The sequence below is a fragment of the Lutra lutra genome, chromosome X (assembly GCF_902655055.1).
Source record: "Lutra lutra chromosome X, mLutLut1.2, whole genome shotgun sequence".
In the NCBI taxonomy this organism is placed as follows: Eukaryota; Metazoa; Chordata; class Mammalia; order Carnivora; family Mustelidae; genus Lutra; species Lutra lutra.
The window spans coordinates 5,018,753-5,035,484 of NC_062296.1; the positions used below are offsets into that span (position 1 = coordinate 5,018,753).

At 62.2% G+C, this 16,732-nt stretch overlaps 1 protein-coding gene and 1 long non-coding RNA gene across 2 annotated transcripts in view; one reads left to right on the forward strand and one right to left on the reverse strand.

The window, feature by feature from the left end:
* The window catches only part of LOC125091667 (uncharacterized), a 48,157-nt gene extending 36,959 nt beyond the window's left edge, over nt 1-11,198 (reverse strand). The window contains exon 1 of the long non-coding RNA XR_007124730.1: nt 10,910-11,198. This is a non-coding gene — a long non-coding RNA (uncharacterized LOC125091667). The remainder of the gene's footprint in view (nt 1-10,909) is intronic.
* LOC125091659 (heat shock transcription factor, X-linked-like) lies at nt 530-4,673 on the forward strand. The gene is made up of 2 exons (XM_047715404.1): nt 530-2,522; nt 3,654-4,673. The coding sequence occupies exons 1-2, from the start codon at nt 1,866-1,868 to the stop codon at nt 4,353-4,355; spliced, it is 1,359 nt and encodes a 452-aa protein (XP_047571360.1). The 5' UTR covers nt 530-1,865; the 3' UTR covers nt 4,356-4,673.
* Nucleotides 11,199-16,732: the final 5,534 nt, after the last annotated feature.

The window sequence follows — 16,732 nt, forward strand, 5'->3', positions numbered from 1 at the left end:
CCAAGCACAGAGCAAGGAACAACAGACGAAGGTATGTCTGATTTAGGGATGGCTGATGACCTGGTAGGTAGGCAGCATTCAGTTATGGAACAGTCAATGGACAGCTTGGATTCTAAAATTTTGTAGTCAGCCTCAAGTGTTTCGAGGTATGAACTCAAGGTGGGGAAAAATCTGCTTGTGGGAAGATTGAAGAGACACTCAGGTCTTGGATCAGAGGTGGGTGGCAGGGCCCTACAGCCAAAGGTCATGGGAAGGTGTCTCTTCTTTGGGACATTAGTCAGCAAAGGGGAAATCAGAGGTGGGCTCAGTTTTCAGTGAAGCCCTGAGCTAGAGGCTCTAGGTTCCTTAAAGTGATCCGGCCTCTGACTCAGTGGATTTACACAACAGATCTTAGGTGGCTGTAACCTCTCTTTTCGCCCGCAATTGTCTCTTCCTTTCCACTAAAGGAAACCTCAAGCAGCCAAGGGCAGCCAGGGTGCATGGGGGCGGGTGAACATCTCTAACGCACGTGCAGGGACAGCCTGAACACGGAGCATGTGGAGGGAAAGACGGACGCCCTGGAGCCTCGACCAGTGGCCTGGGACACCCCTGCCGACACAGCGACAGCTCAGGAGCCTCACCACACTACTCTTGAGCCCCAGGCCAGTCTGAACCCGTGACGGGCCCTTGTCGTGGTCCCGAGGCAGCGCCCGGTTATGAGAGCCGCTGGTGCTGCTCCCGCCTACATCGGTTGCCCTGGGACCTCTGTCTAGCGGCCCCGGCTGTCTCGGCATTTTCCCGGGCACTCAGCTCGGGTGGCATTTCAGCCCGCGGTTTGTACCTGCTGGGGATGGAGTGAGGCCCCGCGGGGAGCCCCAGGCCACAGACTCTATGTCCTACTTGCTGCTAAACAAAATAGCCTCCAGTCTGGCGGTGTCTCTGCTGCGTGGAAATCTCTGGAAACTCACTGAGTTCCACGCCCACAATCGAGTTGGGGAGGGAGTGCTTGCGGGGAGGTGGGCCTGCACGTGGGGAGAATGTGCTAGAAGGCTTCTCTGCATGGCCCCCTCTTCTGGATCCTCCAGGCCCCAGAGCCCAGAGAAGGATCCCGGAGTTCAAACCCTGGCCACCAACCAGGACGGGTGTCCCTGCCATCGTCAGTGGAGGAAAGAAAAGGAAGCCAGCCGGTGTGAAGCCAGCAGCCCCGGGCCTGCCCCACAGTCTGCCTGGGAGGTGGTGGCAGGGTGCAGAGGGGGGCACGTGCAGGCTGAGGAGAGGCAAGGAAGGAGAAGGCCGCCTCCTCCTCCCCTCCTCCTCCTCCTTCTCCCACCACCACTGCCCTCCTCCTCTTCCTCCTCCTCCTCCATCTGCAGGGTGGTGGTGGGACACCTGGCTAACCTGTTCACCTAAGCAGCCATCGGCCATGTGGCCTCTGGGGACCCACAGCGTGGGTGGACTAGGAGGGTCTCCGAGGAGGACCTCAGCACCCTGTTGGGATGATGCTAAAAGGCCCGCGTGGCCCGCACCCTTGACCGTGGACGCCCGCCCCAGCCTCTGCTCCCTGCTTGAAAGCGTGCGTCCCGTTAGGGACTCTCGAGACCCACGGGCCCGGAGAATGACCTCTGACCTCTTGAAGGACGCAGGCCAGTGGAGGTCAGCCGGCACCCGGGGAGATAGGTGCGGGATGGAAGGACAGTTTGGGGTTGGCCCCGGATGTTGGGTGCGTTACTTTAAAGCCATAGACGAGGGTCCCCTTGCCCAGGGAAGGACCGGGTGTGACCAGAAGGTTGGCGTGCCGACAGGTCACTCGTGTGGCTGGCCCTTTATCAGGTCACTGGCTGGCTGGCTTGTGATGTCACCCCCCAAGTAACCGGAGCCCCTTTGTGATGTCCCCGGGCCACCCTGTTATCAAGGGGTGCGGCCGGCCACGCCGCACTCGCAGGTCTACAGGAAGGAGGGACGTGCCGGAGCAGAGTATGGCCAGCAAGGAGAAGCGGGGTCCGCTGGGCCCGGCGCGGGGCTTGGGGCCGCCGCCCTCCCCTCCAGAAGCTGGGGCTCCTGCCGCCGCCGTGGGCTCGGAGAGCAGCGCTCCTCCAGCACAGCCTCCCCTCACCCTGGTGCAGCCGGTGTCCCCTGGGGACCCCGGCTTCAGGCTGCTGCTGGAGGAAAACGCTTTCCAGGCCTTGACCCAAGAGCCTCTGCTCAAAAGGCCACGCACCTCCCAGGACGCCCTGTCGGTGGGAGAAGGCAGCCTCCTCTGCCTGCCCTTTCCCAAGAAGCTGTGGGCCATCGTCAACAGCACCCAGTTTGCGTCCATTTGGTGGGCCAAGGATGGCACCTGCATAGGCATCAACGAGAAGCTGTTTCAGAAGGAGGTTTTGGAGAGGGAGGGTCCGGACAAAGTGTTCGAAACGGACTGTATGAAGAGTTTCGTCCGCCAGCTCAACCTGTATGGATTCAGCAAACTGCGCCGGGACGTCCACACATCCATCTGCCTTACCAGCTTTCTCACCGGAGGGGCCCCTGTCCACGTCCTGGGCAAGGTAACGGGGACCGAGCCGCCAGGCTCTGGGGTGCTGGGGTTGGGGCGGGGGGGGGAGGGAGCCCCCGGGGCCGCCTCCTGGGCATCGGGGGCCCGGGTCTCCCTCTGGGCGATGGGGTCGGCGACCGAGACCCACTGTGGGGAAAGTGCCCAGGATGGCGCCAAGGGTGTCGGGGGTGCCTTCTTCAAGGACCCGCGCGATGGGCGCGCTGCCGACCCGGGCGGACACTCAGCTGGGGGCGGCGGCACTGGGAAGTGGTAAGAGAGTAGACGCTCAGAGCTCTCCTCACAAGGGAGAAACGGTCTTCTCCTTTTTTTCCCCTTCTTCCTTCTGCGACCCTCCCCTCAGCCCCCGGCTTTTCCCGTTTCTCTAGGTTTGTGTCTTTTGGTTGGGTGTGTCTGTGAGGCGATGGGCATCCGGGGATGGCCACACGTGAGGGAAGTCGTTGCTCTGGGCACCCCCAACAACGGCGTGCTGCCTGCCCGGCCCGTGCCCGAAACCTCTGCAAACACTGGATCCTCCCGCCCTGCTGCTCGGGGGGTGGGGGAACCCCACGTCACCAGGGGCTGTGAGCGTGCCCACGCGGGGCTCCCGCGGCTCTCAGCCATCGCCGAGGCGGGTGGACGGACCCCCTTCGTGAACTAGCGGTGTCCCTGGGCGTCTGGGGGCTGTGCTGCCCCAATGCCCTTTGGAAGCCTGTGGAGGGCTGAGCGAGTGGGCGTGCTTCGCAAGCCCAGCGGGCCCCTGGACGCCCAGAGCCGGGGACTCCCAGCCAGGGCGCGCTTCTGCGGCCAGCGGACCTTGGCTCAGACAGCCGCCCAGTCTCCCGCCCCCGTCTGCCAATTCTGAGCCTCCCTCCCTTGGACTCCAGGCCCCCCTCCTTTGGACGTGGATGCTGACCCAGTAGGCCCCTTGGAGCCTTGGTCGCAGGGGCCGTGGGTGTCCTCAGTGAGCGAGGGCGGACGATGGGAAAGCGAGCACACGGCTTCCTGCCCGGACCGGGACCTTCCCCCAAGAGGCCTCGGGCCTACGGCTGCCTCCGACCGCAGAGCGGCCCCGATCCGGCTGCCGCTTGCGATCAACTCTGTTGTGACACGGACTCTCTTGTCCTCTTTCCGTTTTGCCCCGCAGTTACAGTTCTACAGGAGCCCCTTCTTCAAGAGAGACTGTCCTCACCTGCTCCTGAGGATGAAGAGGAGAGTGGCCGTGAAATCCACAGTAAGGCAGATGGAAAGCGAGCCCGAGCCCGACACCCTGGGCGTCCCCCCGGCGGCACCGAGGCCCGGCCTGCGACACGAGGGAGTCCTGTCCCCTGCCGGGGACCCGCCGGAGCCAGAGAGCAGCCCACAGGGCGAGGGCCCCACCATCCGGGTCGGGAGCGAGTCGGCCCCTCCGGCCATTCTTGGCGCGGCGGCCAGGACCACCGTGCCCGACACCCACGCCGCAGCAGGCCGGCCCGTGGACGGCCAGCCCCAGGGTGCCCAGGCGCCCATGCCCCTCGCGCCGGACGTGGCCCAGCCCTCGGCCTTCCCCTGGGTCTGTGTCACCCTGCCTCCCGCGCAGATACACCCTTACGCGTCGGTGCTGGGCCTCGCCCCCGGGCCCCCCGTGCTCCTCCCCGTGCCCACCGTGCAGCTCCCCGTGGCTGGGCTGCTGCCGCTCTACCACCCCTGGGTGCCCGGCGTGGCCGCTGTGCCTGGTGTGGCTGCCGGACCCGTCACCCCCGTGACCGTGACACCTCACCCCCCGAGCCCCTTCCACTGCTGTCCCGACTGCCGCTGTTTCCCCGAGTACCTGCCACGGGCCGCTTGGCCCCCCGATTACCCCCCCTAGGCACACCACCGCAGCCAGGGGCCGTCTGGTTGTCGGAAATCAGGCAGGTTAATAAAATGTGTCAGAAAGGGAGCCCCTTTCTGATGAACCCCCGTGCTCTTGGCCTCTGCGATGTTTCTTTCTTAGCAGCGGGCTAGGCCTCAGCTTTCTGCTTGCGCGGTCAAGAATTTGGCACGACACCACTCCCGGTGGATGCAGGGGCCCAGGAGACCCTCGGTCAGGCCCCTCGGGGTTTCCGCCTCCGCTCCTGAGGAAGGCCTCCGTGTGGCGGCGCCTGAGGGGTCCGAGAAGCTGGCATCGGGGGCCGAGGGCTCACCACGGCAGGGTTTTCCTGGCCGGGCAGGCGCCCTTCCCTGTCGTGCCGGGGCCCTTGTATGACAGGACCTTCCCTTGACCCACGAGGAGAGGTCAGGTCGCACCTCGTAGGAGGGGGAAAAGGTGGCCCTACCGTCCTCCAGCACCCAGAGGTGGGTGGGGACAGTCGCCGCCGGGTCCTACGGGTTTGCAGCGCAGAGGCTGCCTGCCGGTGTCTGGAGGACAGGATGCATGGGTGGCTCTTCCCGCCCCTGTCAGAGGAGCTGGTGACTTCTCCCCTTTGTTCCCAATCCCCCTCTTTCTCTTCTGAACTCAACATGTCGAGCGCATCATGCTCCGACTTGGGAGGAAACAACCTCTGGCTCCTGGGGTGTGCAGTGCCTCGAGAACGCGCACACTGCACCCCGAGCCTCCTCAAAGACTGATTGTCTCAAGGGGCACAGGCAACGAGCACCCAGGCTCCCACCATGGCCTTCACGGGCCATAGACCATACCAGATGGGCTCTGGAACCAGGCAGCGGGAGAGAGGGGGGAAAGCAACCATCCCCAGAACCGAGAGACACCGCTGCCCTTAATTTTTCCACTGGGCAGGAGTAGGGAGTCCCCCCGAGCAGGGGGAAGAGCCCACAAGCGAATGGACACATGGCAACGGCAAACAGGGGCCCCCGTCACCCCGAGGCTAGCGCGCCCCTGACCGCGGCCCGTCTAGCCTGTCCCAGGCTGCTCCCTTGGGAACTGACGCTCACCAGTGGGTCCTCACCCCCTTCCAGAGAGTCCTTAACCTGGGAACGCCTTAGCTCTTGGCAGGCGCACTTGTCTCTTCATCCCTGCCTTGGACTCGCACGTGCCTCCGGATCCCGAACCACACAGCGTTCTGAACCCCACCCCCCTAAAAACCTCCACCCGCGGGAAGCCTGATGACATGCACGTCTCCACAGAAAGGGGCCGAAGGGCCCAATGGTCACCTGGGTCATCTGCTCTTCAGACAGGGCGTGGTTGCATGGGCACAACCTAGACGTCATGACCTCGGGGCCAGACCCATCCCACACTTCTTCCCACCGCTCAGTCCTGCTTGCGTACCAACCCTAATAGCCTCTGCTGAGGGAACCTGGCTGGCCCGGAGCCCTCCTGGGCTGGGCTCCTGCTGAGCACTCTGAGCTCACCGGGGAGGGAACTGAGCATGAAAGCGTCCCGCGGGCTGAGCCGAGGCGGCCAAATAGGTCTTGGAGGCAACCGGGGCTCGGGGGGAACAGGAGAGGCCGTGCTGCATGTTACTCTCTTTTCTTTTAAGATTTTGTTTCTTAGAGGGAGAGCAAGCCAGAGCTGGGGAAGGAGCAGAAGGGGAGGCAGAGCGAGGGGACGGAACCTCAAGCAGACTCCATTCTGAGCGGGGAGCCCGACCCAGGCAGATGCCAGGACCCTGCGATCATGCCCGCAGCTGAAACCCGGAGTCAGACGCTCGATCCACCACCGAGGCCCCCAGGCGCCCTTGGCTCTTCCTTTGGTTCCCAGGATACCCTCCTAGGTGAGGCCATCTGGGAAGGTGGAAGGGCAGGTTGAACAGCAAGGGTGGCCTAGGGAGGGCCGTGGGCAGTGTGCTGCAAAGTTCGAGAGCCGGGACGTTTGATACCCACGTGGGAGAGCCGGGAGATTTTGGCGGCGGTGGACTCTCTTCCCGCCAAGCGTTGCCCAAGCCGCCTCCATGCTGGGCTGCGGCCAGGTCTGTTCCTCAGTGGGCCCTCACCGTCTCCGCTAGGTTCCCTTTCTCTCTGTCCCTTCTTTGCAGAAGGGGCCAAGCGGTGACAGAGGGGAGGGGAGGGGAGGGGAGCCGGAGCCTTTCACCCCCTGAATGGCCACCCCAAGGAAACAGAAGCGCCGTCATCGTCGGTCCTCGGGCGCGTGTCCCGTGGAAGCACGCACGGCCTCTTCTGGGTGCCCTTGAGGGCTTGGGGAGGATTGTGGCCACGCCTGTCACAAGACTCACCATAGGAAACACGAATCCCCAGTGCCATAGAGACCGACTAGGTATTCTGGGCCATAGCCCCAAAGGAGGGCATGGCCTATCACGTGCTTCTGGGACAGCACATGAAGCGGTGACCCGCGACAGGGCTTTCTGAGAGAGCAGCCAAGAGCTGAGAACTCGTGCCCCAGCAAAGCATTCGAAATCGCAGCCCAGTGCCCAAGAAGAGCAGTTCTCACCCAGGGCGACCCCTCACACCAGGGCGATCCCTTCACTGGGGACACGTGACAAAGGCTGGAGAGATTCCTGTGGTCCCCACTGGGGAGCGGGGCGGGGGTGGGGAGGGGATGCTCCTGTCACCCGGAGGGCAGAGGTCAGGGATGCGGCAGAACGGCCTGCAGTGGCTGGCACAGCCCCCCCGCCGCCAGCACAAAGGAGGACCCGCCCCTCCCCCCCCCCCCCGTGCCCATAGTTCCCTGGAGCACAGACTCTGGCCCTGAGTGTGCCCCCCCCCCCCAACTCTCCCCCAATGGCCTCCTGCTTCCACTAGATACCTTGAGGCTCAGGACCTCAGTCTGCAAGGCAGGATTCAGAGCAAGGACTTGCCCCTCCCCTTCCCCAAAACACAGGCCACTGAAAAGGTCAGCTGCACCTGATGACAGCTCAGGTTAAAGTGTGCAGAGTGCAGGTCGCCATGACGACTTAATGGATGCCACCCTTAGGAAAGCCCTGTCCAAGGCCTACCAGGTGCCTCCCAAGCAGGAGGCCGCTATTGCCAGGTGGGGGCGCCCTGCAGCTCTTGGGAGCCCACTGCATCCCACAGGCCAGGGAACCCTGGGTTTCTGTCCTCTTGGCTACATGGCCGAGGTTCGCGGTTCATACTCTGACATTCTTCGAGTTTCGTACTCTGACATTCCTCCTTCTTCAGCTACGTTTCAAAGCTGCATTTGCAAGTGTCAAGCCGTGTCAGCCTCGTGGACCCAGGGGGCTTAGCCTGTTGTGAGGGACACTGGCCGGGCCTTCGGCACAGAGCCCTCGGTGGAGGACAGCCGCCGAGGATTGGCGTGAACCTTTCCAAGCAAAGACAGGGCAATGAATCCTGCTCTACAGACCGGCAGGTAAGGCTGACGAGAGGCCACAGTCAGAGTCTCGTCCACACCAGCTGCACGACCAGGGGCTCGGGCGTGATGACAAGACGCAGAGACGGGCCCCGGGTTCCAGCCCTCGGCCCCGGGGCAGAACCTCAGAAATGGGCAGGGCGGGTCTGCGTTGTCTCCGATGGATCCCGCACACAGGCCCTCAGAGGTCCGGGCCCACTGTGCTGCCCCGCCCCCCGGTCCGGCCCTGGGACCTTTTATGCACCCTCACCCACCTGGCCCAGGGGCCTCTTTCCCCCCGGAGCGGTCCTGGCAAGGAAGCCCAATCTGCTCTTGGGGAGCCCCGCTACTTCCCCAGGACCTCTGACCTCCGAGAGGGCACTGGGGACCAGCTAGGGGAGTGGGGACCCAGGCCGCCGGGAGGCTGGGACCCACGGGGCTCGTCACGGATCTGGCCCCGGAGGCAGCCCCAACCTCCCAGGAGCCTCCCTGTGGATGGGCACGGGGCAGCCAGGAGCCCACCTCCTCGGTCTCCTGCCTTCTCTATCGGGAGAGCCTGACAAACGGGGACCCGGCGCCAGGATGCTCGCCTGTCCTTACACCCCCCTCCCCCACGACTGAGACCACCTCCAGCCATCATGGACAAGAGGGGCCAGGAAAACCCTCTGTCCAGACCATTAGGAGACAAGCGCTCAGGCGACCCAGCCTTTCCTTCTTCCCGAGAGCAGCGAGAGAGGCAAGGAGCCACTGGGAGCACCTGGGCCACCTCTGGGTGTGCTCTTGGGTCCAGAGGCCTGGACCACCGTTCCCCTCACTGACCACCCCGTCTGTCACCTATCAGGGACCCTGTTCCTGCCCCCGTGCCTGTGAGGGGCCCGAGCCAGGTGGAATGCACTGGGGAGACGGGAACGGGCAGTAGGTTACGGAGTGCCCACGTGTGGGAGCGCGGGTGGACTTGAGCTTCTGGGGAGAGCAGGCCTCTGATTCTGCCCCCAAGAGGGGCCTTCTGTCCGGCCACCTGGAGCTGATGCCCTCAGCCTCTCCACTCCTTCGCAGACAGCAAATGGCCGTGCCCGCACTGGCGCTCTCGGGTCCAGCAGAAGCCAGTAACCACGGAGAGTGCCGCGCCGAAGCCAGTGCTGGGGAAGTCTCGCATGGGCGCTTGCGGAAATGTGGCCCAGCTGTTGCGGCCTTTAAGTAGGAGCGAGGGTCCTCGTGCGCTCACTCCTGGATGGTGGGGGCCCCACTCATTAAAAAAAAAAAAAGAACAAAAAACGCTCCCTTTGCCTGGGGTGACGACCCTTGAGGGATCCCCTCAGCAGCCACCTGATCAGGAGACAGGCCCGCGTGTCGCCCGGATGATCGCCCCAGGGTGCCAGGCCTTTCTGTCAGCTGCTGTCCCACTTCACTTGGGGGCCGCGGTTTTCACGCAAGATGGAACGAGGCCCCCGGGCACTCAGTGGGGGTGCCATCAGTGGGAGGGACGGAAGGGTGTGTCCACTTCCAAATTCATCCGAGCCGCGCTGACCGCCCCCATGTGGCCGTATGTGGACGAAGGGCCCTTAGGGGGATCATGAAGGGTAAACGGGGTCCTAAGGGTCATAAGCCCTCACCTGATGGCCCTAGTGTCCTTGTCAGAAGAGGAAGACACGGCGGAGGTCCCTCTCTCTCTCTCTGACCCGCCCCGCCGGGGAACAGAGAAGAGGCCATGGGAGGGGTGGGGGGCACAGTGAGAAGACGGCCTTCTCCAAGCCAGGAAGAGAGGCTCTCTGTCACCGGAAACCCAATTTTGCGACCCCTGGGTCTTGGACGACTAGCTTCCAGAACTGCGAGAAGCCGAATGCCTGCTGGGGAAGCCGCCCAGGAGGCTGCATTCCGTGAAGTGGCCCGAGCTGGCGGACACAGCCCGCTCTCAGTGAAGGAAAAGAATGGGCAGCCGCCGCTCAGGAAGGAAGACTCCAGCGGCCCTTGAAGACCAGGGGACCTAAGGGCAGCCACGGGGAACCCCCCAAGCACAGACTAAATACCCTTCTCCGGGGTACTTTCTCCAGAAAGCCTACGTGCCTGACCACAGCCCGTCCCTCGAGAACCTAAAAGGCTGACACCCAACAAGGTATGTCCTCCGGCCAAAACGGAAGGAGAGCCGTCCTCCATCCCGGAGCGCGGGGTGGGAAACTCGCAAACAGATGGAGGTCAGGCAGCGCATCCCCAGAGAACCGTGTCCGTCGGCCACGCCTGCCACATCCACAGACCACGCACTGCGTGGCTTGCACGACAGACGCCGATTCCCTCCCGGTTCTGAAGACAGGGAGTCCAAGATGAAGGTGCTGGCAGGCGTGGGCTCTTCTGACAGCCTCTCTCCTCCGCGTGCAGGTGGCCGCCCTCTCGCTGCCTCTTGCCACGGTCACCCCCGCGTGCAGGCAAGCCCCGCCCCTGCTGTCTCCTTTGCTGCGTCCTCCTCCACTCCTTTCCCGAGGACACCAGCCATATTGAAGGGAGCTCATTTTCGCCGGCTTCCTTTGAACTCCGTCGCCACTTAAAAGGCCCTGTCTCCAGCAACAGTCACACTCTGAGGGCCTGGGAGCACGGGGGCCCCCGATGAGTGTGGGGCAGACAGCAATTCGGGCCGTAACCATCACCACCGAATCACACCGGGAAACAGGAGGAGGCTGGAAAATTCTTTCACATGCACAAGCGCTAGAGACTCGGCGCCAAAGCTCATGGGATGGGGCCGAAGAGCCCCGAGAAACTCACAGTGGGAAACGCCCACGTGAAAACCAACCAGCCAACAGGCCGAGAGCCCCGACACCTAACCTGCCACATCAGCACGCTGGCCAAAGAGCAAAGGGAACCCAGAGCAAGCACCAGGAAGACAGCAAGAGAGAACAGAGTGCGAGGAGATGAAGTAGGGAAGAGAGATACGACCGGGGCCCCGCCGGCTCAGTCGGCGGAGTATGTGACTGTTGATCTCGGAGCTGTGAGTTCCAGCCCCACTCTGGGGGTAGAGACTACTTACAAATAAAATCCCGCCGAGGAAAAAGGCGAGCAGTAGAGAAAATCGATGCAAACAAAAGTCAGTTCTTTGAAAAGATGAAGAGAAGTGTCCAACCTGTAGCTTGACCCACCGAGAGAAAAAGACAGAGGATTCCAGTTACTGCAGGTCATTCTTAAAGGCTGCTTACCGTCTGATTCCAGGTCCACGGCGTCTGGGCAAGGCAAACTTAGAGAACTGGTTCAAAAGATCGGCGGTTGCCACGGGCTCGGGAGACGGGAGGAAGGACCGACTAGGTGGAGGCAGGGCACATTTTAGGACAGTGACAGCATTCTGCGTACTACTGGCCCCGTGACTGGATGGATGGTATGATGCTTTTGTCAAACCCACTGAACTTTACAGCACAAGGGTGTGCCTTCCTGTATGCCAAGTACACACAGGCACAAAATCACACAGCGGCCCGTGGAATCCCAGGGAGGAATGCAGCCTGTCCGAGGAATCCGGCTCTGGCAAGTGTATGACAAAGGCATGAAACGCCCTTCCTGGACGGGGCCTGGGAAGGTGCTACCTACATTGCTCTGGAAGCGAGGGCGTCGGTAGGACTCAAGGCCCAGGGAACGACATGACCCCCGCGTTCTTAGTTCACGGAGCTGTTTCCCGAGGCCGTGTCCCCAGGTTAATCTCCTGACACTCCTACCAAAGTCCACCTGAGCCCTAGGCCAATGGATGGCCACTGGGCGGAGCCATTCTCTCCCTGTGGGAAGGGATGTTTACTTCTAAAGGAGGGCAGGAGGCTCGAATGACCCAGGAGGTACTAGATGAGCGTTGGAGTCAGGAGCATGAGGCCACGTTTAGCTCCCCATAGAGCAGATGATCACACATGGAAACGTTCGTAGACACACGCGTACAGGGGCGTGAGTACACCTGGACGCTTCCTCGCTCCGTCGGCAGAGAGGGCCTATACCTAATAATAGCCCGACAGCTCGGGCCCAGCCGGCATGCCGATCTGGGTTTCTAAATCCCTTCCTCAAGGAAAGGAAGCCGGGCTCCTTAGGCGCACGGATGACTCCAGGACAGGGGCCGGAAATGTGCAGCCTGAGCGACGAACAAAAGCTCAGTCTTTGTGCTACGTGTCTGTCCTTTACTCCCACATGGCTACCACACTCACACCATTTGTGACACTTCTGGGGGCTCCCCCCACCCCACAGCAAGCAGTCTGCCGCACCAGCTGGGTGTCCTGACTCAATTATTGATGCCCTCCCGACCCTCTCTACCCGCAGACAGCACCGGATCCCGCGGGGTCAGGGCTCAGTCCCGCAGGACAGCCCCCCACCTTAGATGCCAGTCGCACAGGTCCCCACGTTACCCACAGCTCGGAGTGGGCTACACATCGGGGGGTTCCCTGGGCCTTCCCACCGTGGAGTCGACAGTTTGCTACAACAGCTCACAGAACTCAGGGAGACACGTGTGTTCATCACCGTGTTAAAGGGCAGGAACGGCCCGATGAAGGCATCCATCAGGGGAGGTCTGGGAGGGACCCGGGCACAGGATCATCATTGGTCCCCGTGGCTTGGGTGGCACCACTCTCCCGGAACGTTGGTGTGTTCACCCGCCGGGAAGCTCCCCCAGCCCCTGGGCTGTTTTTTTTTTTTTTTTTTTTTTTTAAAGATTTTATTTATTTATTTGACAGAGAGAAATCACAAGCAGGCAGAGAGGCAGGCAGAGAGAGAGGAGGAAGCAGGCTCCCTGCTGAGCAGAAAGCCCGATGTGGGGCTCGAACCCAGGACCTGGGATCATGACCTGAGCCGAAGGCAGCGGCTTAACCCACTGAGCCACCCAGGCGCCCCAACCCCTGGGCTGTTTTATGGAGGCTTCCTCACAGTCAGGCACGACTGATTCTTAACGCCAGGTCCGGCCCCCGGGACTCCCCGCTCTGCAGAATGGGGCGGCAGGGATGAACCCTCCAAGCTTCTAATCATGGCTTGGCCTCTCGGGTGAGCTGTCGCCACCTCCAGGGCCACCCAGGAGCCCAGCTAGGGTCATCTGGTTAGAACATCTTTTGCTCTTACCTCTCGGGAAATGACAAGGGTTTTATTTAGGAGCCCCGTGTCAAACACGGGATCAGAGACTACGTGTTAGGAGAAGCGATCCTCCCAGCAGCCCTGTTTACAAGGGATTTAGGAGCCCCATGTCAGGAACCGGAGCCAGAGACCTGTATGATAGAGAGAGAGAGAGAGAGAGAGAGATAGCGAAAATATAGAGATATAGATGTAGAAGTACAGAAATCAGTATCTTATTAGGTCACAAGGAGCCTGGAGCATCTCAAAGTGCCAGAAAGTAAGGACACGCTAAAAATAAAATAAAATAAAAACGAAACAAAGCCACTCTCTACCTCAAAGGGACTCGGAAGCTGACTGAGACCCCTTCAGACGACCAACGCTAGAACAATGTGAGCGACCAAATCGAGCAAAACTGGGATGTGACCCAAACGATAGAATAAAACATCCTCGAGTCCCTAGTGAGAAAAATACAGGATGGGATGGTGAAGGGACAAATGCACGAGAGTGGACAAGCCTCCCGCAGGCGAGTCCCAAGCTACCAAAGTAGATACCGCTCCCCCAGAGAGGAGGAGCGCAGCCCGGCTCCCCAGAGGGCGGGGCTGGGCACAGTGACCTCCCCCCAACAGCATCATGCGGAACAGGCAAACGACAGGGTCCCTTTCCACTGGGGACCCTGACGGCCTCTACCTCAGCCGCATGCTCAGGGTCAGCATCCACAGTGACTACCCGTACTCCTCGTCCGGAGACACCCTCCAGAGGATGGGGTGAGCATCTCTTTACTCTGTGGTCTTCCTCTCAGAAACCTGTAGCCGGGTCTCTGCCGGAGAAATCTATCCAACAAACCCCAGTTGAGGGACGTCCTACCGTGGGTCTGACCAGGACCTCTCCTAAAGCTCACGGCCATCGACAACAAAGTCGGGGAACTCCCAAAGCCAGGAGGAGTCCTCGGAAGACAGGACAACTCAGTGGGGGATGGGGCCTCGTGGGAGGACAAGATCCCACTCGCACGCGGATGGAGGAGCCGTGGCCCACCGAAGGCTGCTCTGGGTTCAGGCACTGGCCGCTGCTCTGCCACGCCCCTTCCCAGTCCCGTCCCCTTCCCTCCCAGCCGACGGGCCGGTCCAACGGTGTCCAGCGGGCTCACTCCCCTGGGCAGGCTACACATCAGACACGCAGTGGGCCGGCAGTTCAAACACCCTCCCACCGGGGCTAACGACTGTCACGGCCTGCCCAAGGGTGAGTGTCCGGGGGACCCTCTGCCCAGATCCTCTGTCCGGGGGCTCGGGAAATGCAGCATTGCCTTTCACACTGTCTTGCGGCTGTCCCTTGGTCTCCCACCCTGCCTCCCGCCACTGGCCCAGCCGTTGCCCTGTGCTCAGCCCTAGCTCGGGCCCGGTACAGGCAGAGAGGCCCCAGGCTTGCCCGTGAAGGTGCCAGGACCGGGGACAGCAATATTTGTCCCAGAGGATGGGAGGTAGGGTGGAGCCAGCCTGAAGGTCAGACCCCAGGCAAGGCGGTGGGGTTTCAGGAAGGCATGGCTGTGCCCCGGCAACGGGGGCTTCTGAGAGATGCAGGACCGTGGTTGAGACACCTCACACCAGCCCCTCCTGGGAACGGGTCAGGCCATCTAGAGATCATCACGTCGTCCGGCCAACGGGCAAGTGGGCCGGTCCCTGCCCTGCCCAGCCCTGGCCACAGGTGCCGGGGACCCGGGTGACGTGTGTTAACGTCGACACGATTGAGAGAGCCTGGCACCCCTGAAATGCCTTCCTGAGGGATGCTCGTGGTGGAGCTGGGAGAGTCCCGAGTGGGGCAGCAAAGCAGTCCAGGACGGTCTGGATCAAACACCATCCCACGGCCCCCAAGTCCGTTCCCTCCGAGGAGGGCACGCAGTATCCCTGCTTCCATCCTGGAGAGCCCCACGGGCTCCAGTCCTGGGACTTGGGCCAAGAGCACCCAGTTCACGAGCTCAAAGAGGCTCCAGCTCACCTCAGCCTCCTCTGGGCTCCCCTGACCTCCCCTGCTCAGCCCAGGGCAGTCCAGATGGGATGCGGTGGGGGTGCTCCTCCTTCCACCTCTCCTGGGGCGGCCAAGCCTCTGTACAGCCTTCCGCATGGGAACCCGAACCCCGTCCTCCATGGCTGCTTTTGAGACTGGGGGTATCTGGGGTGAATGGGGGGGGCATCCAGGTGGCCACGCCATCCCCTGCTAAGTCTCTCCTCTGCTACAACGGCCCGACTACAGACACCAGGGTCCCAGCAGGCTCTGGGGGTGGCTGACAGGAACACACGCCCTCTCTGGCTCAGCCTCAGGAAGCAAAGCGTCAGAGTCACCTGCACAAGGCCACCAGCTTCATGAAGCAGTTGGGGTTACACAGGAGATCTCCGAAAGTAACACAGCATTGTACACGGTCTCACCCAGTCGCGGGGCGATGACGGTCATCCGCGGGCCCCGGGCGCACTCGCCACCAGGGTGTTGAGTCAGCTCTAGCGGACGCACGGGCACGCTGAGCGGGATTCGTGGCTGGGGCCTCCCGAGGGAGGATGAGTGTGAGAGGACTGGGGAGTGAGGGCTTGGCAGCGGGGAGACAGGAGGACGAGACCCCAGACATTGCAGACCGAGGCCAGGGTCAGGACAGGCCGGGCGGTGCACGAGGCATGGGGGCTGCGGGCCGGGCCCCACGAGGAGGACCCCCGCCCTGGTTCCCACAAGGCCCACATGCAGCTGGCTGCCCGGCTCCCAAAAGACTCATGACGGCCCCGAGGGGACCGACGGGGTAGCTCAGGGACCGGGCGGTGCAGGGGGCAGGAAGCATCCCTACAGCCCGTTTCCCGAGCGGGGGCTCCTGTGGGGAAGGCCGCCCGCCCTGCACAGAGCAGTAAGGCCCACGCGTCGGGCATGACACACACGCATGAGGGTCCGTGGGTCCGACACCAGTGTCTGGCTGAGGACGCAGCGCGCTCTCTGTTCTGTGCTGTCAGGGCAAAGAACGGATCCGGGTCCCTGGGGCGCCTTCGATAGGAATGCCTGTGACAAACAGGATTCTGCCACGGGAGCCTTCCTAAGCGCAAGAGGACTGGCCACGCTGTTTCCCCCTTAGCCTGGGGGCAGGAGGAGCACAAGAGGGGCCCCAGCACTGGGCATCGCTCTGATTCACTCTTGCGGACTACGTTCTCAGCCCAAAGCGGCATTTCTACTTTTCCGAGGCAAAACCCCCTCATTTCTGGGAGCGGTTCCTGAGAAAGTCAAACTTGCCTTGAAAGTCTCCGCCTTTGGATGTGCCCAAAGACCAAGGGGCAGGGGCTTCAAGTGCGGGATCGCATCGAATGTTCACGAGTTGGCACACGCACGTACGTGGCTACCACATCTCAGCGGGGCCCATCGCCCTACTCACTCCCGAGCCCCTTTCGGCACTTCCCAGGGCCATAACCTCCAAGATCTCAGTGGGCTGAGAATGTTCGCTTTCCTCGGATGCACGGTCCGAATCCTCTCTAACCCGTGAGTCTCTGCTCCTGTCCCGCTTTGGAAGAGGCCGGAACACGTGCACGCTGGCGTCTGAGGGTCCGCAGTGCTTGGGACAGCTGTCCGGTGCTATTGTGACCGCCCCCCCACTCTCCCCCTCTCTAAATGTTCCGTTGCCCTGACAGATCACAGACGCGGGGTTCGAGTGGAACGTCAGAGAAGCGAAGCACGCCGTGCTCTCTGCCTGTGCACCTCCGGGAGGACAGATGGTGCCCAAATGGGTGAGGGTGGGGCAGGGGGTCCAGACCAGCTCCGTGCAAGGAACCCAACGGTCCCCAGGAACAGGCAGAGACCACCTCGATGCCTCTTTTCAGCTTCTCTCCCATGCAGACCTCTGAGCTTCCTTCCTTCCTTCCCACGAACACCCAGCCACTCTTCAGGACTGGCCGTGGACAGCTCCGGGGAGCCCCGATCCTTTCTCCTGGCCGAGG

Excerpts from the sequence above, each read along its gene's own strand:
- LOC125091659 (XM_047715404.1), top strand. The coding sequence starts at position 1,866 with ATGTCCCCGGGCCACCCTGTTATCAAGGGGTGCGGCCGGCCACGCCGC. Across the intron at positions 2,523-3,653 it reads CTGTCCACGTCCTGGGCAAG|TTACAGTTCTACAGGAGCCC; the intron begins GTAACGGGGACC and ends TTTGCCCCGCAG.